This window comes from Theropithecus gelada, chromosome 3 (genome assembly GCF_003255815.1).
Source record: "Theropithecus gelada isolate Dixy chromosome 3, Tgel_1.0, whole genome shotgun sequence".
Taxonomy (NCBI): Eukaryota; Metazoa; Chordata; class Mammalia; order Primates; family Cercopithecidae; genus Theropithecus; species Theropithecus gelada.
In genome coordinates this window covers 155,010,004-155,036,810 of record NC_037670.1, presented here as the reverse complement: position 1 = coordinate 155,036,810, position 26,807 = coordinate 155,010,004, and the positions used below count along the sequence as shown (strand labels likewise).

General features: G+C 37.7%; 1 protein-coding gene across 1 annotated transcript in view; it reads left to right on the top strand.

Annotated features, from left to right (window-relative positions):
• The window catches only part of COPG2 (coatomer protein complex subunit gamma 2), a 143,335-nt gene that overhangs the window by 39,805 nt on the left and 76,723 nt on the right, over window positions 1-26,807 (top strand). The window contains exons 6-9 of the mRNA XM_025378337.1: window positions 14,492-14,567; window positions 17,930-18,022; window positions 19,353-19,439; window positions 20,473-20,630. Of these exons, the coding sequence (XP_025234122.1) occupies window positions 14,492-14,567; window positions 17,930-18,022; window positions 19,353-19,439; window positions 20,473-20,630 (414 nt within the window). The remainder of the gene's footprint in view (window positions 1-14,491; window positions 14,568-17,929; window positions 18,023-19,352; window positions 19,440-20,472; window positions 20,631-26,807) is intronic.

Sequence of the window (26,807 nt, the reverse complement as noted above, 5' to 3'; positions counted from 1 at the left end):
TTTTTGCTTTTCCTTGGTCCTGGCAGCCTGACTTTTCCCTGATTAGGACTCCACAGTTGTAATTCAGAAAATACTAAAAAGTTAGTGGGGAAGATAAGATCATTTACTATAAGAAACAGATTTCAAAGTATACTTGATTTAAAGATTTAAGCACAATAGAAAAGCTTGGGCAACATGGTGAAACCCCATCTCTATTAAACAAGGAAAGTACATAAATTACATGGGCATGGTGGGTGTGCTTGTGGTCCCAGCTACTCAGGAGGCTGAGATGAGAGAATCACTTGAGCCTGGGAGGTGGAGGTTGCTGTGAGCCAGTATCATGCTACTTTACTGCACTCCAGCCTTGGCAACAGAGTGACTCTGTCTCAAAGGCTATACACACAATTTGAAGAGAAATATTCAACATAAAAGAACAAGTGTAATTTAAAAAGGCCAGCACAACATAAAGGGACAGTGTTCCAAACATACACTTCTCCAGGAGAAAAAAGGCAAAAAGGAAAAAAGTAGTGCCTTTTGGCAATCAGGTGGTCAACGGGAAAGAGGAGGAAAGGTAGATAGTCAGGGTTCTTCAAGGTCTTAAGTGTAAGAGTTAAAGAAAGAGGAAAGAAACATGAAAAGCAGCTCAACAGTCAAAGACAGGTTTATTTTGGAGAATAAACATGAGGGGGCTTCTGGCTGATTTTGGTCAGGAGCGCTCTCTCTTACAGACTAAGTATTTCTTAGCCAGGCATGGTGGCTCATGCCTGTAATCCCAGCACTTTGGGAGGCCGAGGTGGGTGGATCATGAGGTCAGGTATTCGAGACATCCTGGCTAACAAAGTAAAACCCCGTCTCCACTAAAAATACAAAAAAAAAAAAAAAAAAAAAAAAAAAAAGCCAGGTGTGGTGGCAGGCGCCTGTAATCCCAGCTACTCGGGAGGCTGAGGCAGGAGAAATGGTTGAACCTGGGAGGCAGAGGTTGCAGTGAGCCAAGATTACGCCGCTGCACTTCATCCAGGCTGGGTGACAGTGCGAAAAAAAAAAAAAAAAAAGTATTGATTGTTTTTTTTTTTTAGGGTGAGAGGGCGTATCACAAGCTCTGAGTTTCTTATCATAATTCTTAACACAATGTTTCTGTGTGGGAGAGAAGTTTATGGTAGAGTTGGAATGTCTCTGGTCAGAGGGGAAGTTATCTTGGGGCTGACATCTCTCAGATGAGAGGGGAGGATGTCTCGGGGCTGGCGTGTCTCTGGTCAGGGAGGGGTTTATTTTATGGTTGGAATGTTTCTGGTTGGAGGTGTCATTTGTGATTTTTGGTCATGCTGACCTTAGCCGTTAGGCTGATGCCCTTTGGATTTAGGCAGTTTTTGATCAAAGTGAACTTTAAAATGGCAGTGCTTGTCCAAGATGGCGATGCTCCTGCTCTGTCACTGAGAACCACAAAATCAGAGGTTCTTGTAACCCCTTCGCTGTCAATAAAACACATACAAATCCCTCCAAAGGCCTGGATTTCCCTAGGCAAAGAAAAGTGTGCCATTAAACTAAGAAACTTGAAAACATCCAAGTATTGTAAAAGTGAACCAAAAGAAAAGTCTATAACGATTGCAGAAAACAGGGAAACAAAATTTCACAGAGGTCAGTCCTCCAACCTCCCAAACAAACATGAAGCAGAAAAAAACAGTAAGTTTTCACTCAAAACAGAAATGAATGTGCTCAAATTAGCATTTGAAGATATGAAAAGCAATCTTGAATTTCACACACACAAAAACGGAAAAATGAAAAAGAGTTCATTGAATTCAGGGAGGAAATGGAAGAAAAATAAAAAATTACCTCAGAAATGAAACATAATATGAGATGCACAAGAGAGAATAGATTCAAATGAAAATTTAATAAAGGCCACCAAAGAAAAAACAACCAAAGAGAATGAAAAGGTCCCAAAGAAAGAAGTGATGAGAGGCAGAGAGAAGTAGTGGAAGTGGAAGACGGGAAACAAAGGACTCAGAGTCTCTGAAGAAGAAAAGCAAGAGCTAATATTTAAAGCCATTATCCAGGAAAACTTTCCAGAACTAATGAGAGACCTGCTTCTATACACTGAAAGATTTCATTAGGTAACTGAGAATATTAACCTAGAATAATCAACTCTGAGACATACTGTAGTAAAACTATCAGAATTTAAAGATAAAATTATTAAGACTTTCAGGCAAAAAAAAAGAATCAAACAACTTACAAAGGCAGAGGATTCAAACCAGCATCAGACTTTTGAAAAATCAACATACAAAATACGGCAACAATGCAGCAGTATTTTAAAAGTAACCAGTGAGGCTGGGCGCGGTGGCTCATGCCTGTAATCCCAGCACTTTAGGAGGCTAAGGTGGGCGGATCACAAGGTCAGGAGTTCAAGAATAGCCTGGGCAAGATGGTGAAACCCCATCTCTACTAAAAATACAAAAATTAGCCAAGCATGGTGGCAGGCACCTGTAATCCAGCTACTCAGGAGGCTGAGTCAGAGAACTGCTTGAACCCAAGAGGCAGAGGTTGCAGTGAGCTGAGATCACACCACTGCACTCCAGCCTGGGCGATAGAGTGAGACTCCATCTCAAAAAAAAAAAAAGTACCCAATGGAAGTGTGAGTGGCTGATTTTTATCTAAGGAAGCTGTCTTTCAAATATAGGGAATTCTGCACCCATTAGCTCTTTCTGAGGAACTTTCTAGAGGATTAGCTTTATCCAGTGAAATGACATCTGGCAAAACTTTATTGAAAAGACTGATGGTAAGTATTTTAAAATATAAAAATGTTTATGTAAGAGCAAAACAGTGGAAATGTTTCTACAGTGGAGTGTGGAAGACTGATGTAAAAATGTTATACACTGACAAATAATATGATGAAAAAATGGGAGGAGAAGGGATAGGAAATAAGTAAAATGGAAAAACCTTTTATAGTCAACAGGTGGGTGCTACAAAATACTGGGGGAAAAATCCTATTAATCCAGACGTAGTAAAATAAGTGGGAAAATGAGGGAACTAAGGTCATCAAAAAAGATTTAATCACAAAGGAATTCGCTAGAAAAACACATAAATCTTCCTAACTACCAAAATTTAAAATATAAAGGCAAATAGCATGTATCTTTTGGAGACAGAAGCTGCAAATATAATATAATACATATCTTTATAGATTATTGTGATAGAGCCAAAATCAAGCGTATCAGTTATAACAATAACCATAAATAGGCTTAATCCATATATTAAAAGAAAAGGTTTCAGTTTGGCTTACAAACAAAACAATACTGTATGCAAGAGACACACTTAAAGTCATACAGAGAGGCAGAAAATAAAGGGATAGACAAAATTATAACAGGAAAATGGAAACAAAAAGAAAGTAAAGTAGATGCCAGGCAAAGTGGAACTCAAGGCTAAAAGCATTAAATGTGACAAAGAAGGATACTTTGTAATGATTAAAGCCACAATCCACAGTGAAAATATATTACTCAGTATATGTGTAAGAGATAACACCACAACAACCTTTATGAAGCAAAAACCATGGAGATGTAGAGAGATATAGCTAGAAACATATGAATAATACATTTTATTAGCTCACTTTTAGTACAAGAGAGATAAAGTAGATAAATAAGTAGGGAGTATGCAATCTAAATCACCTATTAATAGAGTAGATCTTTTATATATATGTCAAGTTCTTCACCTTTATAGTAGAGAATACATATTCTGAAGTACCCTGAGCACATTCAGAAAAATTCATTATTAGATGACAAAGTGTCAATAACTCAAAGTAGAAATGTTACAAACCACATCTCTGATCACAGTACAATAAAACTAGAATTTGTTAACAGAAAGAAAAAGACCCTTCCATCAGAAGACTTTAAAATCTTTATTTCTGGGTGAAAGAGGAGATGCAAACTTAAATAACAGAATTTTGGGGAAAAAAGGCAAATCGCTTCATAAACTACATATCAATCTATAGACTATATAGCACTGTAAGACAACTGTAGTTAACAATTATTTATTATGTATTTTCAAATAACTCAGAGAGGATTTTGAATGTTCCCAGTAAAAGAAATGTTAGATGTTTGAGGAGATGGATATGCTAATTACCCTGATTTGATAACTATGCATTGTATGTATCAAGACATCACTGTGTACCCCCTCAGTATATACAATTATGTGTCAATTAAAAATAATAAATCTATATGGTGAATTAAAGCAGTGATCAAAGTAAAACTCATTGCAGTGAATACCTTTTATCAATGAAAAGGAAGGAATAAAAAATGAATTAAATTCTTAGCTCAAAAAAACTAGGTAAAGAACAACAAAGTAATTCAAAAGAAAGCACATGATAGAAATTAGTATAGATAAAAACAGAAAATAATGAGGAAAAAATAGAAAAACATCTAATTATTAAATCAAAATCCTAGTTTTAAAAAAATTAACAATATAAATAAACCATAAGCTAAGTTGATGAAAAAAAGGAGAAAGCATAAATATGCAAAATAAATGACAAGGGGGAAACAGAAGAAATGTAAAAATCAAAAAACAAATTTTTAGTCTTTGAAATAAATTTGAAACCTAGATGTAATGGATAATTTCTTAGGCAAATACAGGTTGTCAAAAATGACCCTATTTTTTTTTTTTAATGGGGAAACACTAGAGGCATTTCCACTAAGATCAGGAACCAAGGCAAGGATGTTCATTATCTTCACTGCTATTCAGTGTTGTACTAGAGGTATTTAGCAATGCAGTTAGACAGGAGAAACCAAGTTGAGACATAAGAAGGAGTTAACAAAGAAGTAAAGCTGTCTGTTTTTAGATGATGTGATCGAATACCTAGGAACCCCAGATAATCAGTGATAAAATGAGTTCAATAATTTAGTGGGATAGCAGGATATAAAATTCATATATAATAATCAATAGTCTTATTTCTCAAAAGAAGATATACAGATAGCCAACAAACATATGAAAAAATGCACAACATCACTAATCATCTGGGAAAAGCAAATTAAAACCACAATGAGATACCACTTTATTTCTGCCAGAATGGCTGTAATTAAAAAGTCAAAAAACAATAGATGTTGGCATGAATGTGATAAAAGGGGAACACTGTTACACAGCTGATGGAAATGTAAATTAGTACAACCACTATGGAAAACAGTATTGAGATTCTTTAAAGAATTAAAAGTAGAACTGCCATTTGACCCAGCAGTCCCACTGCTGAGTATCTACCCGAAGGAAAAGAAGTCATTATATGAAAAAGACACATGCACATGCATGTTTATAGCAGCACAATTCACAGTTGCAAAGACATGGAACCAACCTAAGTGCCCATCAGTCAACAAGTGGATAAAGAAAATGTGGTGTGTATATACACGATGGAATACAGCCATAAGAAGGAACAAAAGAATGTCTTTCGCAGCAACTTGGGTGGAACTGGAGGCCATTATTCTAAGTCAAGTAACTTGAATGGAAAGCCAAGTATCATATGTTTTAACTTATAAGTGGGAGTTAAGCTACATGGACACAAAGGCATAAGAATGACATAATGGACTTTGGGGATTTGGAAGAGGGGAAGGTCAGGAGTGGGTGAGGGATAAAATACTACATATTGAGTACAGTGTATACTGCTTGGGTGATGGGTGCACTTAAATCTCAGAAGTCACCACTACAGTACTTATCTATGTAACCAAAAACCACTTGTACCCCAAAAACTATTGAAATAAAAAGTAAAAAAAAATCATTAGTCTTCATAGAAACAGCACATAGAGAACATAATAGTAGATAGACAGAACCCCATTTACAACAACAAAAAGGATTAAACACTAGGAATAGATTTGACAATAAATGTACAAAACTTAGAAAAAATGTTAAGCCCCTTACTCTTGTCTGAATGTTTGTGTCCCCGCCACCCAAGTATATTTTAAATTTCTAACCCCCAAGTTCATGGTGTTGGGAAGTGGGGCCTTTGCGGGGTAATTAGATTATGAGGATGGAGCCCTTGGGATTGGGATTAGTGCCCTTATGAAAAGACTACAGACCACTAGCTAGTCTCTTCTACCATGTGAAGACACAGCTAGAAGAGATGCCATCTGAATCAGGAAACAGGACCTTGCCAGTCACCAGATTTACCAGTATCTTGATCTGAGACTTCCTAGACTCCAGAATTGTGAAAAATAAATGTTTATTGTTTATAAGAAGCCTAGTCTGTAATATTTTGTTATAGCAGGCCAAATAGACTAAGATACTCCTGAAAGACTCAAAGTATACTTAAATGTAAAGATACCTTGTTTTTTGGAAAAAAAATATTGTTTTATTTTTCAGTTTTTTTCCTTGAGACAAGGTCTCATTATGTTGCCCAGTCTGTCCTCAAACTCCTGGGCTCAGGCAAACCTCCCATTTCAGCCTTCTGAGTAGCTGGGACTGTAAGCGTGTACCACCATGCCCAGAGTTGTTGCCTGTTTTTTAATAGACCAACTCAACGTTATAAAAATTTTACTCTTCCCTAAACTAATTTATAAATACAGTGGAATCCAATGAAAATACCAACAAATCATATTATGGAGTTAGGCAAGTTGGTACTAAAGTTCACGTGGAAAATATAATGTAAGAATAGCTGGGAAGTCATTGAGAAAGGAAAAAGCATGAGGGATGGGGATAGAGGGGAGAGGAAGCTAGCTCTACTAGTCAGTAAATCTAAGGCCTATACAATTAAAACAGTGTGGTACTGGCACATGAACAGACTAATAGACCGTGGAATAAAATTGTATGGTGACTTTGTAATGTGGTGACCTTGGTCAGGCTGATCTACGTTTTTCAGATACAATCTGATACAGATGGAAAGTACAGAATTAGACCCAAATACATACGGAATTTAGTGTAGTGGCATACTGTTTAACAAGGTGGCATTTCTAATCATTGGGGTAAACATGTACCTTTTAATACATGATGCTGGAACAGTTAACCATTTGGAAAAAGATAAAATTAGACTCATATTTCCTGTCATACCCATGAGTAAACTCCAAATGGATAAGGCATATAAATTTTTAAAAAATAAAACCATGCATGTAATAGAAGAAAAGATGGATGTATTCTCCTTTAACCTTGGTGTAGAGAAAAGCTTTGTTAATTACGACTACAGTTTTAGAGGCAATCAAAGAAAAGGTTGATACATTTGACTCCATGAAAATTTTTTTTTAATTACCTGTCAAAATCAACATAAAATGTAAAATGAGCCAGGGGTTTGCAGTAGGTCCAGGTTGTGGTACAAACAGCTATTTTTGATTATTGTAATGGAATCCCACGTGACCTTGCCACCTATTTTATTGGAAAAGCAGTGTGGTAGTGAGCTCAGGACTACAAGATCCAACAGTTTTACTATACTATGTTCCACCTAGGAAACATATTGAGTGCTCAGCTGAGGTACTGGGTTGAGGATGGGACCCTGTGAGGTTAGGGAATTTTCCTCTGGAATGCAGCATATGCATTAGATTGATAGCCTGTGTATGGTGCTATCACCAATAAATACAATATGTAGGTCCAGAATTCAAGAGATGGAAGTAGGACTGGCCCCCTTCACTGTCACTCACAGTGACCCACTTGTAGAAACTGTGCATCTGCTATGGTTTGAATGTTTCTGTTCTGTCAAAATTCATGTTGAAACTTAATTCCTACTGCAGTAGTATTAAGAGGTAAGGCCTTCAGGAGGTGAGTATGTCATAAAGGCTCTGCCCTCATGAATGAGATTAATGCCCTTATAAGAGACTTCAGAGAGCTCCCTTCCTCCTGCCACCGGAGGATACCTAGATGGCACCATCTGTGAGGAATGGGACCTGCACCAGATACTAAATTTGCTGGCTCCTTGATCTTGAACTTCCCAGCCTCCAGAACTGTGAGCAAATACATTTCTATTCTTTATAAATTACCCAGTTTAAGGTATTTTGTGATAACAGCTGGAATAGACTTAAGACAACATCCCATCTGTACCCCAAATGTGAATTAGAGACCCTGGTTCCAGGGGCCAGTGTTTTTCAGGGGTGAAAGGACAGAAGCATTTAACTCATTGGCTCTTGATTCCTGTTGGTTGAGGATTATCTTTAGCACAGAAACACCCACACTTCAGGATTATACATGTCTGAGTGACACGTTGGCAACCACAGGCAGCTGATACTCCCATGTCAGAGAAGTCAGGGCCACAAACTGAGCCAGTCTGCATATTTGGAATGATGATCACTGTTAGGTCACCTTGGGTTCTTCATTCTAGTGAAGGCAGAGGTCATTGACCTTGATTCTTATCAGGAGCTAGGATCATTTCTGTATAATGGTGGCAGAAAGGACTCTGTCTAGAATTCATGGTATTCACTTGAGTGTATTTTGGTGCTTGCTTGCTTGCCTCTGGGAGTGTTGGTAGGGATAGAGAACAACCAGTGGTTCAATCAGGGTACACCCAACACAGGGCTCACATCCTTTGGGATAAAGGTTTGAGTCAACTGTTGGACACGTAGCCAAAACTAGATGAAGTGCTGGCCAGTGGGGAGGGAAATGTAGAATGGGTGGTTTTAGGAAGGAGATGATGAATATCAATTATGGCCTTGGCATTAGTTGTAGCAGCAAGGATTGAACCATGTTCCACTCACCTTCCTTTATTTAGTCTTTTGTAGAAACAGTGATTGCTACCGTGTTGAAGCCTCCATGATAGATTAGACTTAATGGAGGACATGAACAAATTTGAGGGATGGAATGGATAGCCTGTATTGGATATCTCTTTTGAGTCACTTTGCATGGTCCCAGGCCTTATCTTTGATTCCAGCTGTGGCATGATGAGCAGTTCTTTAGGGGCCCAGCTCACTGGCATTGTTATTGCCTTACTTCAGGTATGCACTGAGTGTTTTTTTGCCTACTCGGATTCACTTCAGCTCACATGTATACTCCCCAGAAGTATGGGGGAATTAGTACTCTGGGGTTAACATTCAGCCAGGGGCTAACAGTTAGTGGTTCTGAGATGTATTTCATAAGGCTCCTCAGAAGATTGCTCATTAAATAACCAGTTGCCAGCATCAGTGACCCACTCAAGGAAAGGTCTTTATATTGCTTTTACCTCCTTCCCTGTTCATTTCCCTGTCATTCACTTCTCCCTCTGAACACCTTCCTAAATAAACTACCTTTATGCAAGCCTTTGCTGTCAGGACAGCCAAAGCTGTGACAGAGGTATAGAACATGGGTTGGCAAGCTATGGTACATAGCCAAAACCATGTAAATAAAGTTATTTATTTATTTATTTATTTATTTATTTATTTTTGAGATGGAGTCTCGCTCTGTCTCCCAGGCTGGAGTGCAGTGGCATGATCTTGGCTTACTGCAACCTCCACCTCCCGGGTTCCAGTGATTCTTCTGTTTCAGCCTCCTGAGTAGACATGCGCCACCACACCCAGCTAATTTTTTGTATTTTTAGTAGAGATGCGGTTTCATTATGTTGGCCAGGCTGGTCTCGAACTCCTGACCTTGTGATCCACCCACTTTGGCCTCCTAAAGTGCTGGGATTACAGGTGTGAGCCACCGCACCTGTCCAGTTTTTCATATTTTTAGTAGAGACGAGGTTTCACCATGTTGGCCAGGCTGGTCTTGAACTCCTGACCTCAAGTGATCCGCCTGCCTTGGCCTCCCAAAATGCTGGGATTACAGGTGTGAGCCACCGTGCCCAGCTGTAAATAAAGTTTTGCTGGAACACAGCCACACTATTTCTTAATGTATTGTATATAACCGCCTTTGTGCTGCAGCTACAGAATTGAGTAGTTGTGAGGAGATCATATAACCTGTAAAGTCTAAAATATTTACAGAATAAGTGTGCCATTCCTGTGCATTCCTTGCTAGAACAAGTTACCACAAACTTGGTAACTTAACAAATCTGGTGACTTAAAACAACACAAATTATTTTACAGTTCTGGAGACTAGAAGTCTAAAATCAGTTTTACTCGGCTGATGTCAGAGGTATAGGCAGAGCAGGTTCCTTCTGCAGGCCCTAGGGGAAAATCTGTTTTCTTGCCTTTTCTAGCTTCTGAGGCTACCTGTATTCCTCAAATCCTAACTCCCCCTTCCCATCATTCCAGTCTCTTGATTCATTGTGACATATGCTTCCTGTGTCAAATCTCCTTCTGCCTTGTTCTTATGGGGACAGTTGTGATTACATTTAGGGCTAACCCAAATAATTCAATATAATCTCCCCATCTCAGTGTCTTTAACTTAATCACGTCTGCAAAGTACCTTTTGCCATATGAGGTACATTTTTACAGGTTCTAGGGAGTAGGACTTTGATGTCTTTAGGGGCCATTATTTAGCTTACCACAGGCTTCCATCTGGTCCCTAAAGATTTACATTCATCCTACATGCAAAGTGCATTCACTGTATTGCAATAATCTTCCAAAATCTAAACCCCATTGCATTAACTCTGGTCCAAGATGTCATTAAATATTATAACTCCAGAGTCCCAAATCTCATCATCTAATCATCTAACTCCAGTATAGGTGAGTTTCTGGGTATGATTCATCCCAAGACAGAATTCCTCTTTATCTATGGACCTGTGAAACTAGAAAACAAGTTACGTGCTGTGGAAATACTGTGGTGCGACAGGCCTAGAACAACAATTATATACATTCCGATTCAGAAAGGGAGACAATGGGAGGAAAGAAAGGAGTCACTAGCACCAGACAATTTTTAAATTTAATCAGGCAAACTTAGATTTCAAGGGTTGGGAATAATCCCTGTGGCACCCAGCTCTACTCTGTGGGCCAGAGGGTTGTGTATGTATTGTGTATGGCTACTTTCATGTTACAGCAACCAAATCAAGTGGTTGTGGGGTGGTCATATAGCCTGCAGAGCCTGAAATATTTACTAGATTGTTCCCTGTCAGAATGTATGCTTGTTGAGGGCAGGAATCTTTGTCTCTTTTGCTTACTAAAGTATCCTAAGTGTCTGGAGCAGTGTCTGACACTTAATAGACACTCACTGAAACGCTGAACTAAAAGAAAAAAAATTAAGCAATTTAATAGAGATGAGAGGGCAAAACTTTTGACATTGCTGAAGTAGTAACCCTATTTATAGATAAATAAAACATTAAAAAAGAGAACTTTTAAAAACATAGCTACATATTAAAATAAATCTACATTTTAAAATAGCATACTGTATTCCAACAAAAATTGTAGCAGAATGACTAACACCAACATGCATCTTGGTTAACTTGTACTGTGGAGAGAAATAATTTTTAAGACTTCTGGCAGAAGAAGCTAGTCATTTAAAAGTGAGAAAAACTAAGTCCGCCTTCAGCCATTCATGGCAGTTTTCAGTGTCAGAAAAGAATGAGGACAGTGTCTGCAAAGTTTTAAGAAACAGAACATGTGATACAAGAATAATACAGCAAAGCGAATTGTCATTCAAGTACAGGGATAACAAGCAGACTTCCACACTGTAAAGAATTCAGGGGCCATAACACCTGTGAGCTTTTCTTGAAAAATAAAATTAAGCATTAAAGTTATGTTAAAGCATTAAATCAAAAGAGTGAATTCTGTAAGAGGGGCTACAGGAAATGAATTACCAGTGAGCATTGAATTTATTCAGTTATAGAAGTAAGGTTAAACTACTATAGAAATTATGATTAAAGATAGAATATAAATGTTATAATCCATGATAATACAAAAAGAATAATACTAACAAAAATTTGCAGATACACGGGAGGGCAGATGAGAGAGGAGAAAGCTCATGTGCATTAATTTTTTTGCTTTCATAGCTTAAGTCTTTTATCTAAAGTTTTATGGCAGCAACAAAAAGAACTAGAGTGTAAATCTTCCATTTTTCAGAAAGAAAACACATTCACTTAGAAAACAAAACACACTCTTACATCTGTATTGTCTAATAAGATAGCTATTAGATACATATGGCTGTTATAGTGAACATTAATTGAACTTTTGTAAAATTAAAAATTCAGTTCACTAGCTATATTTCAAGTGCTCATTAGCCACATGTAGCTTGTGGCTACTATATTGAATGATGTTAGAACATTTTCCATCATTGCATAAAGTTCTATTGGATAACACTGCCTTATAGGAAACAAAGAAAGTGTTAAAAATAGAGATGTAACACAAAACAAATTGACAGAATTAACACCAGACATTGCCTATTAAAAGAAATACAGATTAGTTTAAAAATGAAATACAACTAACTATATGCTATATATTGTGATGTATATAAAACAAGGCAAAGCAAAATTTGAATATAAAAGGAGGGGTGAAAGCATATAAGGCAAACACTGCTGAAAGGAAGCTTGGGTGAAGGTGTTAATAATTAGAAAATGGAATTAAATACAGAACGTTTTGAATGAGACAAGAATGAGGCACTTTATCCAAAATGAGGAGAAACTGTCATGAATTATTTATTAATATATCACCAAAGTACATAAGCCAAAAATCACAAAAAAATGTAAATAGAAACAAAATAGTATCAGCGCTTGTTTTAAAAAGAAGGAAAAACCTAAGGGTATAAAGGATATGAATAATAAACTTGATACAGATTAATTAATACTTATGAAAACCTTACCTTTATAATAGAAAAGTCACCTTTACAGGTATTCATGGAACACTTACAAATTATTCAACATTCAACCCCTGAAAACCCGTTAATTCTAGAATGTGGAAATGTAGTCAAGACTTACTCTGTCATTACAATGCAATCAAACAATACATTTATTTTGAGAAGAAAATGAACAGATAGTACCCAGATATGTTAAAATGGAAAAATAAAAAGAAAGCCTCAACGTTTGGGCCAGTATATAAGTAAAAATTGAAATTAAAGAATATTTTTAAAATCTAATGATGAAAACCTATGATTTCAACTAAAGCTATGCTCAGAGGAAAATTCATAGCCCTTAGCACTTAAATTACTGGATGAGTGTATTGTTCAGGGCTCCCCGTTGCTAGCAATAGAATCTAGTTCATAGATACTCTTGGAAATCCGGAAAACCAAGCTTGCATCTGATAGAGCCAGAAAGAGTGCGTCAGAGAAAAATGCCCACGCTGCAAAAATTTTTAAGTACAGGACACTTCCAAAAAAATGTCTTTTTTTTTTTTTGAGACAGGGTCTCACTCTGTTACCCAGGTTGGAGTGCAGTGGTGCCATCTCAGCTCACTGCAACCTCTGCCTCCTGGGTTCAAGCAGTCCTCCCACCTCAGCCTCCCAAGTAGCTGAGACTTCAGGCACATGCCACCACGCCAGGCGAATTTTTGTATTATTTGTAGAGACGGGGTTTTGCTATGTTTCCCAGGCTGGTCTTGCATTCCTGAGCTCAAGTGATCCTCCCTCCTTGACCTCCCAAAGTGCTGGGATTACAGACGTGAGCCACTGCACCCGGCCAAATTACTTTTCTAATTGAAAAAGAAATGAGGGACTATCAGTCAAAACTTTTTCCTCTTGGTGTGCTAATGGAGGGAGTCAGAGTTGTAGGTCATTTTGGATTATGTGAGAGGAGTTGAGGTAGTGGAGAGATTGATAGCAGTAGGATAAATGCATGGGGAATTAAAGAAGGGAGGGTAAAAGGTTAAAAACCTCTTTAAAGCATGGGTGTGGAATTTTGTAGCTCAGTTCACACTTCTGCCTGTTTTTGAAGCTCAGCAGAAAGGTCTGAAGCCATTGATAATTTTAGAAAGCCGTGCCAAAGAGCGATACCTCATGAGTTAATTATTTTTGTTAATTTATTTTAAAAAGTTATGTCTAGTCTGATGGGATTTTAGGATTTGGAGATATGTCAGACTAGGACTCTTTATACCATTGTCCTTTGTTTGTTTGTTTGTTTATTTATTTATTTATTTATTTGAGACGGAGTCTTGCTCTGTCACCCAGGCTGGAGTGCAGTGGTGTGACCTCGGCTCACTGCAAGCTCTGCCTCCCGGGTTCACACCATTCTCCTGCCTCAGCCTCCTGAGTAGCTGGGACTGCAGGTGCCCACCACCACGCCTGGCTAATTTTTTGTATTTTTAGTAGAGACGGGGTTTCACCATGTTAGCCAGGATGGTCTCGATCTCCTGACCTCGTGATCCACCTTCCTTGGCCTCCCAAAGTGCTGGGATTACAGGTGTGAGCCACTGTGCCCGGTCTGTCCTTAGTTTATTTTTTATGCCAATTACCAGTATCTAAAATTATGGGGAAAGGGTTGTTTTGTTTATGTGATTATCTTTCTTCCTCCTAGAATGTAAGTTCCATGAAGGTGAAGGACTTTTTGCCTTTTACTAATTTTGCTCATTGCTTTATTCTTGAATTAGAAAGTTTTCTATGCAGTAGTCTTAGCATATATACAAAGAATATTTATATTTGTTTATGGAATATAAAATAAGTATAAATATTCCTCCATAAATTTGTTGAATCAGTAGCTGCATTAAGATAATTATGGGACAACTGGAAATTGACTAGGGGTGAATTCCACGGGAGAGATTTTAATTGATCTTATGTTAACCAATTTGATTTTTCTTAGTCTGACTAAAGACATGACTGGAAAAGAAGATGTATACCGAGGCCCGGCCATCAGGGCTCTCTGCAGAATCACTGATGTAAGTTCTCTGTTTTACTGAGTTATCAAATGGAACACTATGTTTATCTGCGGGTAGCCATGTAGATTTCGTAGGATTTCCTAGTCTAACTTTGTGAATCTTCAGTATAAGAGAAACATGATCACCAGAAAGACTTTTGTGACTCCAGTCTTTCTTTTTTCTTCAAATTTTTTTCCTTTAATTTATTTATGTTAGTCCATTTTCTCTCTTTATTTGCCCTCTTGAACTGTTGTAATGAGGGTACATTGCTTGCAGGAAACAAAAACCCATTCAAATTTATCTTAAAAAGCTTTATTATAGGACACAAATCTCTCAGAATTTGAGGTGAAGCTTACAGGTAGACACCAGGGCAAGAAATTGGGCAGCTTTAAGAATTCAACAGAAGATTTTTTTTTTTCTTTTTCTTTTTTTGAGTTGGAGCCTCGCTCTTTCGCCCAGGCCAGAGTGCAGTGGCACGGTCTCGGGTCACTGCAACCTCCGCCTCCCGGGTTCAAGTGATTCTCCTGCCTCAGCCTCCTGAGTAGCTAGGATTTCAGGCACCCACCACCACACCCAACTAATTTTTTTTTTTTTGTAGCAGTTTGAACAAACTGAAAACTGTATTCTTCTGTGTGAGCTGAACTCAAGTTTCAGAATAATCATCGCCATGTAGGAGGCTTTTTGTTAAAATGCAGAAGAAATCTCAAAATACTGTATTTATATCCGCCTTCCACTGCTGCCAGTATAGTACGCATCTCCTACACAATCAACAGTAAACAGCAAATGATGCAGTTCATAGAGTATTTTGCACTTGGGAAAAAATATGTATCTGAATTTTAAAAAGAAATGTTTAGATTTTGTATGGCTTTTTTATTATTATTAAAATACTAAGTGAAACTCCTCAGCCTGGCATCTTTTCCTCTATCTCAATAGCTTATCCCAGAGCCAGAAAAAGCCTTGAGGAGACGATGTCTTCTGGCTTCCAGATAAAACTTACCCAAATTTTTTGGCAACTCATCCCTAATGATTTTAAAATTCGAAAAGGCTTGTCTTTTTGTCTGTCCTTAAAAGCAGTATCAAGTATTATCTCCTAAGGGGGATCTAAGGAGTGGGGGAAATTTATAGTTCCTCCTCACCGCAGTACAGTTCACAACCGCTGGCCAACCCACAGGTGGCTCAGCACCTCCCTAGTCAAGATGTCCCAACTCCAGGAAAGTGCCAGCACTGGGGGTCAGCCAGTGTCATTCTTTGTATACACTCTTGGCCACCAAATAGTATTGTGAAATGCAGATCATTCAGCTGCTACCATCATCACTACTCCTACAGAGCACGAGAAAGCAATCTCCAATCTCTTTTATAAATGAACAGTCCTAACTTCTAGGCTCAGAGATGATAGATAAAACTTAGCTGTTGCAATTGTATAATTCCCTGACATGAAATTTTGTTGGATTTAATATCTATATGATATAGCCATTTAAGAGTATAACTTGAGAAAAAAGGAAAAAATCTACCTGATCAAAAAACATGTTGGGGTGACCTATAAGAATCATAAACTTCCCCTTTAGCATCTGTATTGAAGATATAGATGAAGTACATTCATTCCGTAATTACTAAGCTCCTATTATGTGCCAGGCAGTGAGCACCTGCTCATCAGCTCATTGGCAATAGCCATGCTCAAGATCCACGCTCCTCATGTAACTTTCTGATTATAATTGATCTTCCCAGATAAGATTTCCCCAACAGGAGCGATAATCCAGTTCACTTGGTGGGTATAAGTGTAAAAGAATGCACTGGCATTCTATTATGTACATAACTTCCTATGAGTTTGATTTAATGTGACAAAACGTGAATACCTTTGTGTGGAGTGACAAAATCACACTTCTAGGACTGCAAAGCCAAGGACCGTATCCATGACCTTCACACTACACCAACTTGGAGCCATCCTCTTTGACTTCTCTCATAACTCACTTCTATTCCAAGAACAAGTCTTCCTCCTTACTTCTGGGACATTTGCTTTGGTGTCTCAAAATAATGGATAGTCAGGGACATTGGAGTTTGGATATGCCTTTATTAAGAAGTCTTCCAAGTGGGGTAAATGAAGATTTTCCTAGGGTATGGGAAGACTGCAAGGAATACTTAGGCAATATCCTCAAATCAGTCTGAGAAGAGTTTTAAAGGAATACATTTCCAGATCTCCAACTTCCCTATGAAATATTTTGTAAAACCAGGCCGACGCCAGGCTGATTTTTTTATTTTTAGTAGAGACAGGGTTTCACCATGTTGGCCAGGCTATTTACTGTGGTGATCCGTCATGTACTAGACACAGGCCCTCTTGTTCCAATATTTAAGAGAGAGAATCTGATTAGCCAGCAGTAGGCCAGTAGCTTATATCTACCTGTGTCTGAGTCAGGTGTTTAATTTTGATCCAGTTCATTATATCTGCAGGGATGAGATCATGTGGTATGTTTGGCTGTCTCTTTCTGGGAACTCTGAGTAGGAAGGGCAGGCCAGGCATTGCCAAGCAAATTGAATAATAGCTATATACTCATGCTTGGGTATATTTTAGGTGTATGTTTGTAACCTTCTCAAGTTGTAAAGGTTGAGCAGGACCAAATTATATATTTGATAACTCTGGATCCTAGAAGGAGTAATAGAAATGCTGTAATATTTTTTGGTGCACTGTTGTTTTGTTGTGATTGTTTTAATTTATTTTTAGCATTAAATTGGTAGCAGCATGAGCCTTGACCATGCTAGTGCTAGCAATAAAACTCTTTTTTTCATCTGAATATTGTTCTCAGTCTTTTTACTCATCTTTATCTGCCACCATCTTCCCAGTGCTTTTTCCCAGTTAAAGTTGAAAACAACTGTATTTCCAGAGGATGTTATATTGAGGGCTCATTATGGTAATATGCTACACATTTAGTTCTTTATGTATCTCAGATAATCAGGGATTACATTTGATTTCTAGGACTTTCTGGGATCTGTATGTAATATGTACCCTTCACATAGAGGAATCTTCATAACTTCAAAAGCAGGCTTCATCTCCATATAGGAATTTCTTTATAACTTTCCTGATGGGTTCAGCGTCTACTTCTGTATTTCTTCCAAACTGTGATTCTCCATTTTGGGACAGTTTATTTCATTGTTGAACAGTTATTCTTCTTTATATGTAATCTAAAATGTTCTTTCTTAAAGCTTCAACTTCGTTGTTGGGGTTCTGCGCTTTGGGATGTTATTACTATATTATCATCCTTTCAGTGCATTCTAAATATTTGCACAGAAACAAATACAAGATTGGTTTTTGAAAATTATTTTGAAGCATAAGAGTGATTTTGCATAAAAATGTTTTTCCTTAACAATTTTTTCTTTTTTAATGTTATTAGGGAACAATGTTGCAAGCCATTGAAAGATACATGAAGCAGGCCATTGTGGATAAAGTTTCCAGTGTATCCAGTTCAGCACTGGTGTCTTCCTTGGTAAGTGAACAAGCAGCTTCCTAGTTCTTACGCATGGGACAGTTTGGAGTTGCAAAAACAAGGTATCACTAGGATTCTCTCACAAATGAAACAGTTAAAAATATGTATATACCTCTATTACTTTATCCAAGTGTATTTTATCTAGAGCAGGGGTCCCCACCCCAGGGCTTCAGACCAGTACTGGTCCGTGGCCTGTTAGAAACTGGGCTACACAGCAGGCAGTGAGTGGCAGGCAAGCGAGTATGACGGCCTGAGCTCCGCCTCCTGCCAGATCAGCAGCAGCATTAGATTCTCATAGGAGCTCGAACCCTATTGTGAGCTGCCCATGCAGGGATCTAGGTTGCTGGCCTCATATGAGAATCTAACTAATGCCTGATGATCTGAGGTGGAACAGTTTCATCCAAAAACTATCCCCCTGCCCACTATCCATGGGAAAATTGTCTTCCGTAAAACCAATTCCTGGTGCCGAAAAGATTGGATATTGCTGATCTATAGGATCATTGAGCAATTAAAAACATAACATTTTCATATGTTTGAAAGGTTTTGGAAATCTAAAAGTTATGTTGTACACATAATAAAAGAGGGGTAAGTGTGGGGTATGGGACAGGGAAGAAACCTAGGGCCCTTTTCTTTCATTTAAAATCTTCTTTATGACCTGCCTTTATGACTTCTACTACTTTTCTGTTTGTCCTCTGCTTTTTCTGGTGCCCTTTGTCTACGTGTATCCTTCAATCCAAAGTTTCCTGTCCCACTTCTGAATTTCCTCCCAGGAAGTGGTCTTTTTTTAAGTAATATATTTTTCTTTCTGGTTTTCAGCAGAACACAATTTATACATTAAAACCTATCACATTGCTTTTGATTAACATCACTTACATAGTGTGAATGTATAAGACATCTAAATACAAGAGTTCCTGATTCTGGAATATAATTGGCTGAGTTTTATAGCAGAGAATAATACACAAGCAGAGAACTTGTGTACTGTCTGTCTTCCAGGGGAGTTTCCCGGAAATAAAGCTTATAATGATGATGTTATTTAAGCACCTTTCTGTTGACTGTCCATCCCCATCCTGTTCTTCCTCTTTCATTACTTCCTTTTACATACCTCTCCCAGCTCACAAACATATACTCACCTTTGTAACAGGTGTGGGAAAAAATACTTCTCGTTTATCAGTTGCTCCAGGAGTAGAGACACAAAATAGACTTTTAAGAGCTACATAGTTTTCTTCCTTTTGGGAAATGTCTGTTAGTGATTTTCCAAGAAAACTAACTCATGTTTCTAAGCTTCTAGTGACATGCATTATTTATTCTCATTTTTTTTTTCTGTATTTAGCACATGATGAAGATAAGCTATGATGTGGTTAAGCGCTGGATCAATGAAGCCCAAGAAGCTGCATCAAGTGATAATATTATGGTCCAGGTACTGTCAGTGAATCACATTAGCTTATGTCTCAGGATCAGCATTCTTTAAACCTGTATTGTAGGGGCAGTTTATTGATTCCCTAGATAAACATTAACTAAAGGTAAATTAAGCAGCTACTAGTATATATTCTGAAGTAGGAGTCTCACTAATTATGATTACTGCCATTTGAATACTGCCCTTCAGGTGTTTCGTAGAAGCTCGATGACCCTGTGTAGGGATATTTAGGAAAGATTATAGATTGAGATGCTCATTTCAGTCTTTGAAAAATAATTTGTGTAAAAAGATATTCAATTCCAAGTTCTGAGGCCTTGATTATAGACGTTAAAAAAATCATAAGGAGCAGCTTTTACTTTATGAAACTTTGAAACCATTTTGTCAAAAAGAGCTTCTTTTCATATTTATCAGGTTATTCTTTATTAAGAGGAACAAGATTAAATTCTTAACTGGAAATTGTATGTAAAGTACCCCATTTTGTTTGAGAGGGTGTTTAGGCTCTCTTGGTGTTTATAACTTCTGTGGTAGCACATTTAGTTATTAGGAAACAAGAGTAGCCATTTTTCCCTTGGGAAACACTCTCCTTCTGGTGACTCTGATCATGTGGTTTTATACAAAGTGTCAAGATAATGACATTCTTGTAGCATGCTTTAGATTAATCCTTTAATTACTAAGGTGGCCACACATGATGTAAAGCCACTCATAGAGACAGATAGCACCAGTAAAGCCCTGGGCCTGAGCACGTGTGTACTGAGGATGTGTGAGCCAGTGTTGAGCCTGCTAGAGCCATCTTCAGATTGTATGTCACCTCCTTTATACCTGCCAGTCTGAATTGACAACTTCTGGGGGGTAAATTAGAAACTCTTAATCTTTTTAGTCTTGCCTGTGTTTAGTTCAGTGTGAAAAAGATATTCGTGTACATGTGACCTGGGTATTTAAAAGAAATCTTTAATCTAGTTCCATGTGATTCTATTTTTGTGTAAATATTTTGATGTCTTTCTAATCCATGTGCTGCCTTCTTTTTCGTTTTCTTTAGTACCATGCATTGGGAGTCCTGTATCACCTTAGAAAGAATGATCGACTTGCTGTTTCCAAGATGTTGAATAAGTTTACTAAATCTGGTCTCAAGTCACAGTTTGCTTACTGCATGCTGATCCGAATTGCCAGTCGTTTACTGAAAGAAACTGAGGATGGGTAAGTGTCTTCACCTAAACCTGGGTTATTTTCCATTTGCAAAGTTAATATACCTTAGAGTTTATTTCCTTTATGAATTTTTTTTGGGCAGTGCTGACTTTACAGATGAGTTTGACATTTTTCAATTTTTTAAAAAAATTATGGAATTTCAAATCACACTTTTTGTTTTTACCTTAATGTATACTCTTGTGTATGTACTTAATTATTAATAGCACATTAACAAACTGATATTGAACAAAAAATATATGCATTGATCATAAGATATATAGATAATTAAATATGAAAGTTGGAAGGGACATTAAGAATTATCCTATCTATCCCTTTTATTTTTATAAAAGAGAATGTTGAAGTACTGCATTTAGTGATTTGCCCAAGATCATTCTGCAAGTCTGAGGCACATATGTTACCAAAAAAACTTTGAAGGCTAGGGAAGGGCAGGAAAGTGAGATCTTTTGAGGTATAGTAAGCTGGGGATGGATCTAGGGAGCAAAGAAGACCCCTTCCCCAGCCTGAAAGGCTTATGGCTGAACTCCAAAGATTTCTTATGTGGCCTGGGAAACTGAGTTGTAACACAGGGAAAGATCTCTAGAATCTGCCACTACTACTAATGTCCCGCTGAAAGGGGAAGCCTGATTTGTTCCTCAGGTCATTTGTCAATAGCAGATAACTGAATTTAATTAAAGCTGCAGCAAAGTCCTGACCCAGATCAACTATTAGCTACTAAAAATGAAAAAGGACCTGCACTTTTTATAATGATAAGTATTATTTACATCAGTCTCTACTGCACCTTTATAAGTAGTGTCTAGCAAACAATCAAAAAACACAAAGGCAGGGACATGTAACCCATAAACAAGAGGAAAAAAAGCAGTCAGTAGAAGCTGATTTACAGATGACCCAAATACAGAAATTAGGAGGCAGTGACTTTAGAAATTATTAGGCAGTGACTTTTAAACAACTTTTGTAAAGTGAACACCAAAGGAGTTTTGTAAAGTGAACTTTTTTAACTTTTGTAAGTTATATCTTTTTGATAAAGAGTGGAAAAGATGGACAAAATGTGTAAATGGGTAAGGAATTTAATAGATAAATAGAAACTAGAAAAAAAAATCTTGAACCAAAAACTACAATATCAAAAATAAAAATTTATTTGAAGTATAAATTTTTCAAATTTATTTGAAGTACTTGGACACAAGCAGATTGGACACACTAGAAAAAAAATTGGAGAACTTAAAGACAAGTCAATAGAAATTGTCCAAACTGAAGCATAGGGAGAAAAATAAGAAAAGAAAATAAAAGAATAGAACATCTGAAGCCTAGGGAATATATCAAAAAGTCTAATACTTGTGTAATAAGTCTCAGAAGGAAAGGAAACAGAATGGAGCAGAATAAGTCTTTGAAGAGATAATGGATGTATTAGTCCATTTTCATGCTGCTGATAAAGACATACCTGAGACTGGGCAATTTACAAAGGAAGAAGTTTAATGGACGTACAATTCCACGTGGCTGGGGAAGCCTAACAATCAGGGTGGAAGGCAAGGAGGAACAAGTCACATCTTACATGGATGGCAGCAGGCAAAGAGAGAGAGCGCTTGTGCAGGGAAACTCCCATTTTTAAAACCATCAGATCTTATGAGACTTACTATTATGAGAACAGCACAGGAAAGACTTGCCCCCATTATTCAGTTACCTCCCACTGGGTCCCTCCCATAACACGTGGAAATTCAAGATGAGATTTGGGTGGGGACACAGCCAACCCATACCAATGGATGAGAATTTTCCAAAATGAATGAAAGGGGCTGGGTGCGGTGGCTCACAGCTGTAATCCTAGCACTTTGGGAGGCTGAGGCAGGTGGATCACTTGAGCTCAGGAGTTCGAGACAAGCCTGGGCAACATAGTGAAACCCCATCTCTACCAGAAGAAAATACAAAAATTAGCCAGGCATACTGACACAGGCCTGTGGTCCCAGCTACTCAGGAGGCTGAGGTGGGAGGATCAGTTGAGCCTGGGAGGCAGGGAGGCGGAGATTACAGTGACCTGAGATGACACCACTGCACTCCAGCCTGGATGACAGAGTGAGACGCCCATCTCAAAAAATAACAACAAACCCAAAATGAATCCAGGATGGCCAGTGACACTCAAGTAGGATAAATAAAAGCCACACCTAATCATAACCTAGTCATATATATCACAAGTAAAAAGTTGAAAACTAAAAGAGAAAGAATGAAAGAAAAGCTTGAAAGTTGCTTTTTTAAAAAAAGGCACATTAGATTCATTAGATTCAAGGAAACAAAAAATAAGAATGGTTGACTTTTCAGAAAAATGGATACCAGAGGATAATGGACATCTTAAAATTGTTGAAACAAATAACTGTCAATCTAAAGTTCTATACTCTAAAAGTATTCTTCCAAATGAAGGTGAAATTAAAACATTTTCAACCAGGAAAAAACAAAAACCTGAAAAGATTCGTGTCCACATATCTGCATCATGAAGGATGCTAAAAGAAATTTTTCCAGCTAAAAAGAAATGATAGTAGATGGATGCCTGGATCTTCAGGAGGAATGAAGAACAGGAAAAAGGGTAAATATGTAGGTAAATTAAAAGGTAAATATGTAGGTAAATTATAAATATATACAATTTTTACTAAAACCAGCAGCAAATTGTGGGCTTATATATATGTAGAAGTGAAATATATGAAAATAGTAGTATAAAGGGCATGAAGGAGAAAAATGGACATTTGTAAAGTTTTTGTATCATTCATGTAGTAGTATATTATTTGATGATACACTATGATAAGGATGAATATTGTAATCTCTTGATGAATATTGTAACTAACAAAAAATCTTTGTGAAACATATGGATCTTAAATGTCAACAGGGAAGATAAAAAGGAATATTTAAAAATATTCAGTTGAGCGTCCTCCTTCCAATAATGGTGTAGCTTGGCCAGCTTAATCCTCCTGCAAATAATGATTGTCATTAGTACAAAGATATTCCTTCCCCAAACTTCTGGACAGAGTGGTCAAAACAGTTTGAGGTTGGAAGAGTAACTGAAAACTTAGAGTAGAAATCATGGAAAGGAGGGAGCCATAAAGGGAATAAGTCTCAAAATGAATTTTAAACTCTGCAAAAATCACTGGCTGACCACTGAACTAAATATATACAGGAGAATACTCTAGGAGACCTGCCGGAAGCAGTAGTTGTAAGATGAAAGAACTGAATGGGGAATCCAGCTGCAACTCACTATGGAGGAAATAAAGTTTGGAGTTTGATCCCAGCCAAGCTTCTTGCTAAAGAAACTCCATAAGTTCTAGAGTCTTTACAGTATATCATTACAATGTTTAACAGATGGTAAAAGTTATCAGTACAAAGAATTTAGAAATGTGACTAGTGGCCAAGAGAAAAAGCAATCAATAGAAACTGACCCTGATGTGATCTAGACATTGGAATTAGCAGACAAAAACTTTGAAGCATCTATTATAAATTTGTCCATGACTTACTTTATTTATTTATTTATTTATTTATTTATTTATTTATTTATTTCAGACAGAGTCTCTCACTCTGTCACGAAGCATGGAGTGCAGTGACGTGATCCTGGCTCACTGCAACCTCTGCCTTCCACATTGAGGCAATTCTCTCACCTCAGCCTCCCAAGTAGCTAGGACTACAGGGATGCACCACCACACCTGGCTAATTTTTGTACTTTTTGTAGAGATGGGGTTTTGCTGTGTTGCCCAGGCTGATCTCAAACTCCTGAGCTCAAGCAATCCATCTGCTTCAGCCTCCCAAAGTGCTGGTATTATAGGTGTGCACCACCGCACCCAGCCTTGTCCATGACTTTAACGGAAAATAGTTATCATGATTGAACAGGGGAAATGGAAACTACAAAAAGAGCTAAGTAGAAATTCTGGAGCTTAAAAGTACTCTGTCAGGATTCAACCAGAGAAATAGAACCTGGAGGATATAAATATGTAGAGATTTATTTATTATGTAATTTGGGGACTAGCTAAGCAAATCTAAAATTCATAGGACAGGCTGTCAGAAAGGGAAGATTGCGGGGAGGCTGGAACGCAGGGGCCCAGGCCGAAGTTGCTCTCCATAGGTGAAATTTATCATTTCACATTTTACTGTAAACAGCGAGATAAAACTGGGTCATATCTTCATTTTTGGAATTTTCTTCAAGTAAATATCCAACTTCATTGTTTACAAGTTCTGCTTCACAAATAACTACAGGGCACAATTTCACTAAACTGTCTGCCAATACATAATAACAAGGATCTACCTTACTCAAGTTTACATTAACATGTTTTTCACTTCCTTCTGAGCCCTCACTACAGCATCTTTTAAGTCCAGATTTCTGTAGGCAGTTCATAAGCCCTGACCAGCAGTGTCCTTAAAAACCAGATTTTTCTTTCTTTTCTTTTCTTTTTTCTTTTCTTTTCTTTTCTTTCTTTCTTTCTTTCTTTCTTTCTTTCTTTCTTTCTTTCTTTCTTTCTTTCTTTCTTTCTTTTCTTTCTCTTCTTTCTTTCTTTCTTTCTTTCTCTCTCTCTCTTTCTTTCTTTCTTTTCTTTCTTCCTTTCCTTTCCTTTCCTTTTTCCTTTCATTTCCTTTCCTTTCCTTTTTCCTTCCCTTTCCTTTTTCTTTCCCTTCCCTTCCCTTTTTCCTTTCCTTCCCTTCCCTTTTTCCTTTCCTTCCCTTCCCTTCCCTTTTCCTTTCCCCTTTCCCTTCCCTTTTCTTTTCCCCTTTCCCTTCCCTTTCCTTTTCCCTTCCCTTCCCTTTTCCCTTCCCTTCCCTTCCTTTTTTCCTTCCCTTTTCCCTTCCCTTCCCTTCCCTTTCTTAGATATAGTCTTGCTCTGCTGCCCAGATTGGAGTACAGTGGCACAGTCTCAGCTCACTACAACCTCTGCTTCCTGGGTTCAAGCCATTCGTATGCCTCAGCCTCCTGAATAGCTGGGACTATACACATCCCAGCACTTTGGGATGCTGAGGTGGGTGGATCACTTAAGATCAGATTTCTTATAAGTCTCTTCAAAACTAGGCTTCATCCATCATGCTCCTCAAAAATTCTTCCCAGCTTCCACCCAGTGCCTGATTCCAATCAGTTCTATGATTTGAGGTATTTGTTGCAGTAACACTTCACTTACAGGTGCCAAAATCTGTTAGTTTTTTTTATTGCTGCCATAACTAATTACCATTAAATATAATGGCTTACAACAAGATCCATTTATTATCTCATAGATCTATAGATTAGAAGTCTGATACAGGCCTCATGGGGCTAAAGTGAAGATGTTGGTGGAGTGCTGTTGCTTACTGGAGGCTTTGGGGAAGAATCCACTTCCAGTCTCATTTAAGTCGTTGGCCAAATTCATTTACTTGAGATTGTAGGTTGTAGGTCTCTGTTTCCTTGTTAGCTTTCAGCTGGAGGTTAGTCTGTGCCTCTGAAGGTTGCCTGTATTCCTTCTCATGCTTTCAGTGAGCAACTGAAGGCCTCTGTTGAGTCCCTTGCTTATGGATTCATACGTGTCAGAGCCAGCAATGGTGTGTTGAGCTGCACTTTGAATCTCTCTGACTTGCCCTTCTGCCACATTTCTTCTGCCTCCTCTTTCAGCACATCTGTTTTAAAGTGCTCATGTGATTAGATCGCACCTACCTGGGTAATTTAGGTGACAATCTTAATCGTATCAGCACAGTTCCTTTGCCATGTTGTAATGTAACATACTCATCAGTTCTAGGAATGAAGACATAAACATCTTTGGGGAGCCATTCTGCCCCAGCACGTACAATAACTGAATCGGATAATTTGCTAAATGGACTTAACAGCAGATTAGAGATGGCTGATAAGAGAGTCAAAGAGAGTGAATTTGAAGATAGAGCAATAGAAAGTAGCTAATTTGAAGAACAGAGAGAAAACATATTAAAGAAAGTAAAGAGCCTCAAAGAACTATGGGATAAGATCAAGTGTCCTAACACATATGTAATTGGAATCCAGAAGGAAAGGTGATAGAATGGAGCAAAAAGATATATGGAGAAATAATGTCAAAATATTTCTCATTATGGGTTTACTCTAGTAGTATAAGGTTGATCTAACAGTAAAACATAGCATAATATACCTCATTTTAAAAATACAAGAGAAGAGTCTTAATGTCTTAATGGGTGCAGAAAAAAGCAGTTGATACAATTTAA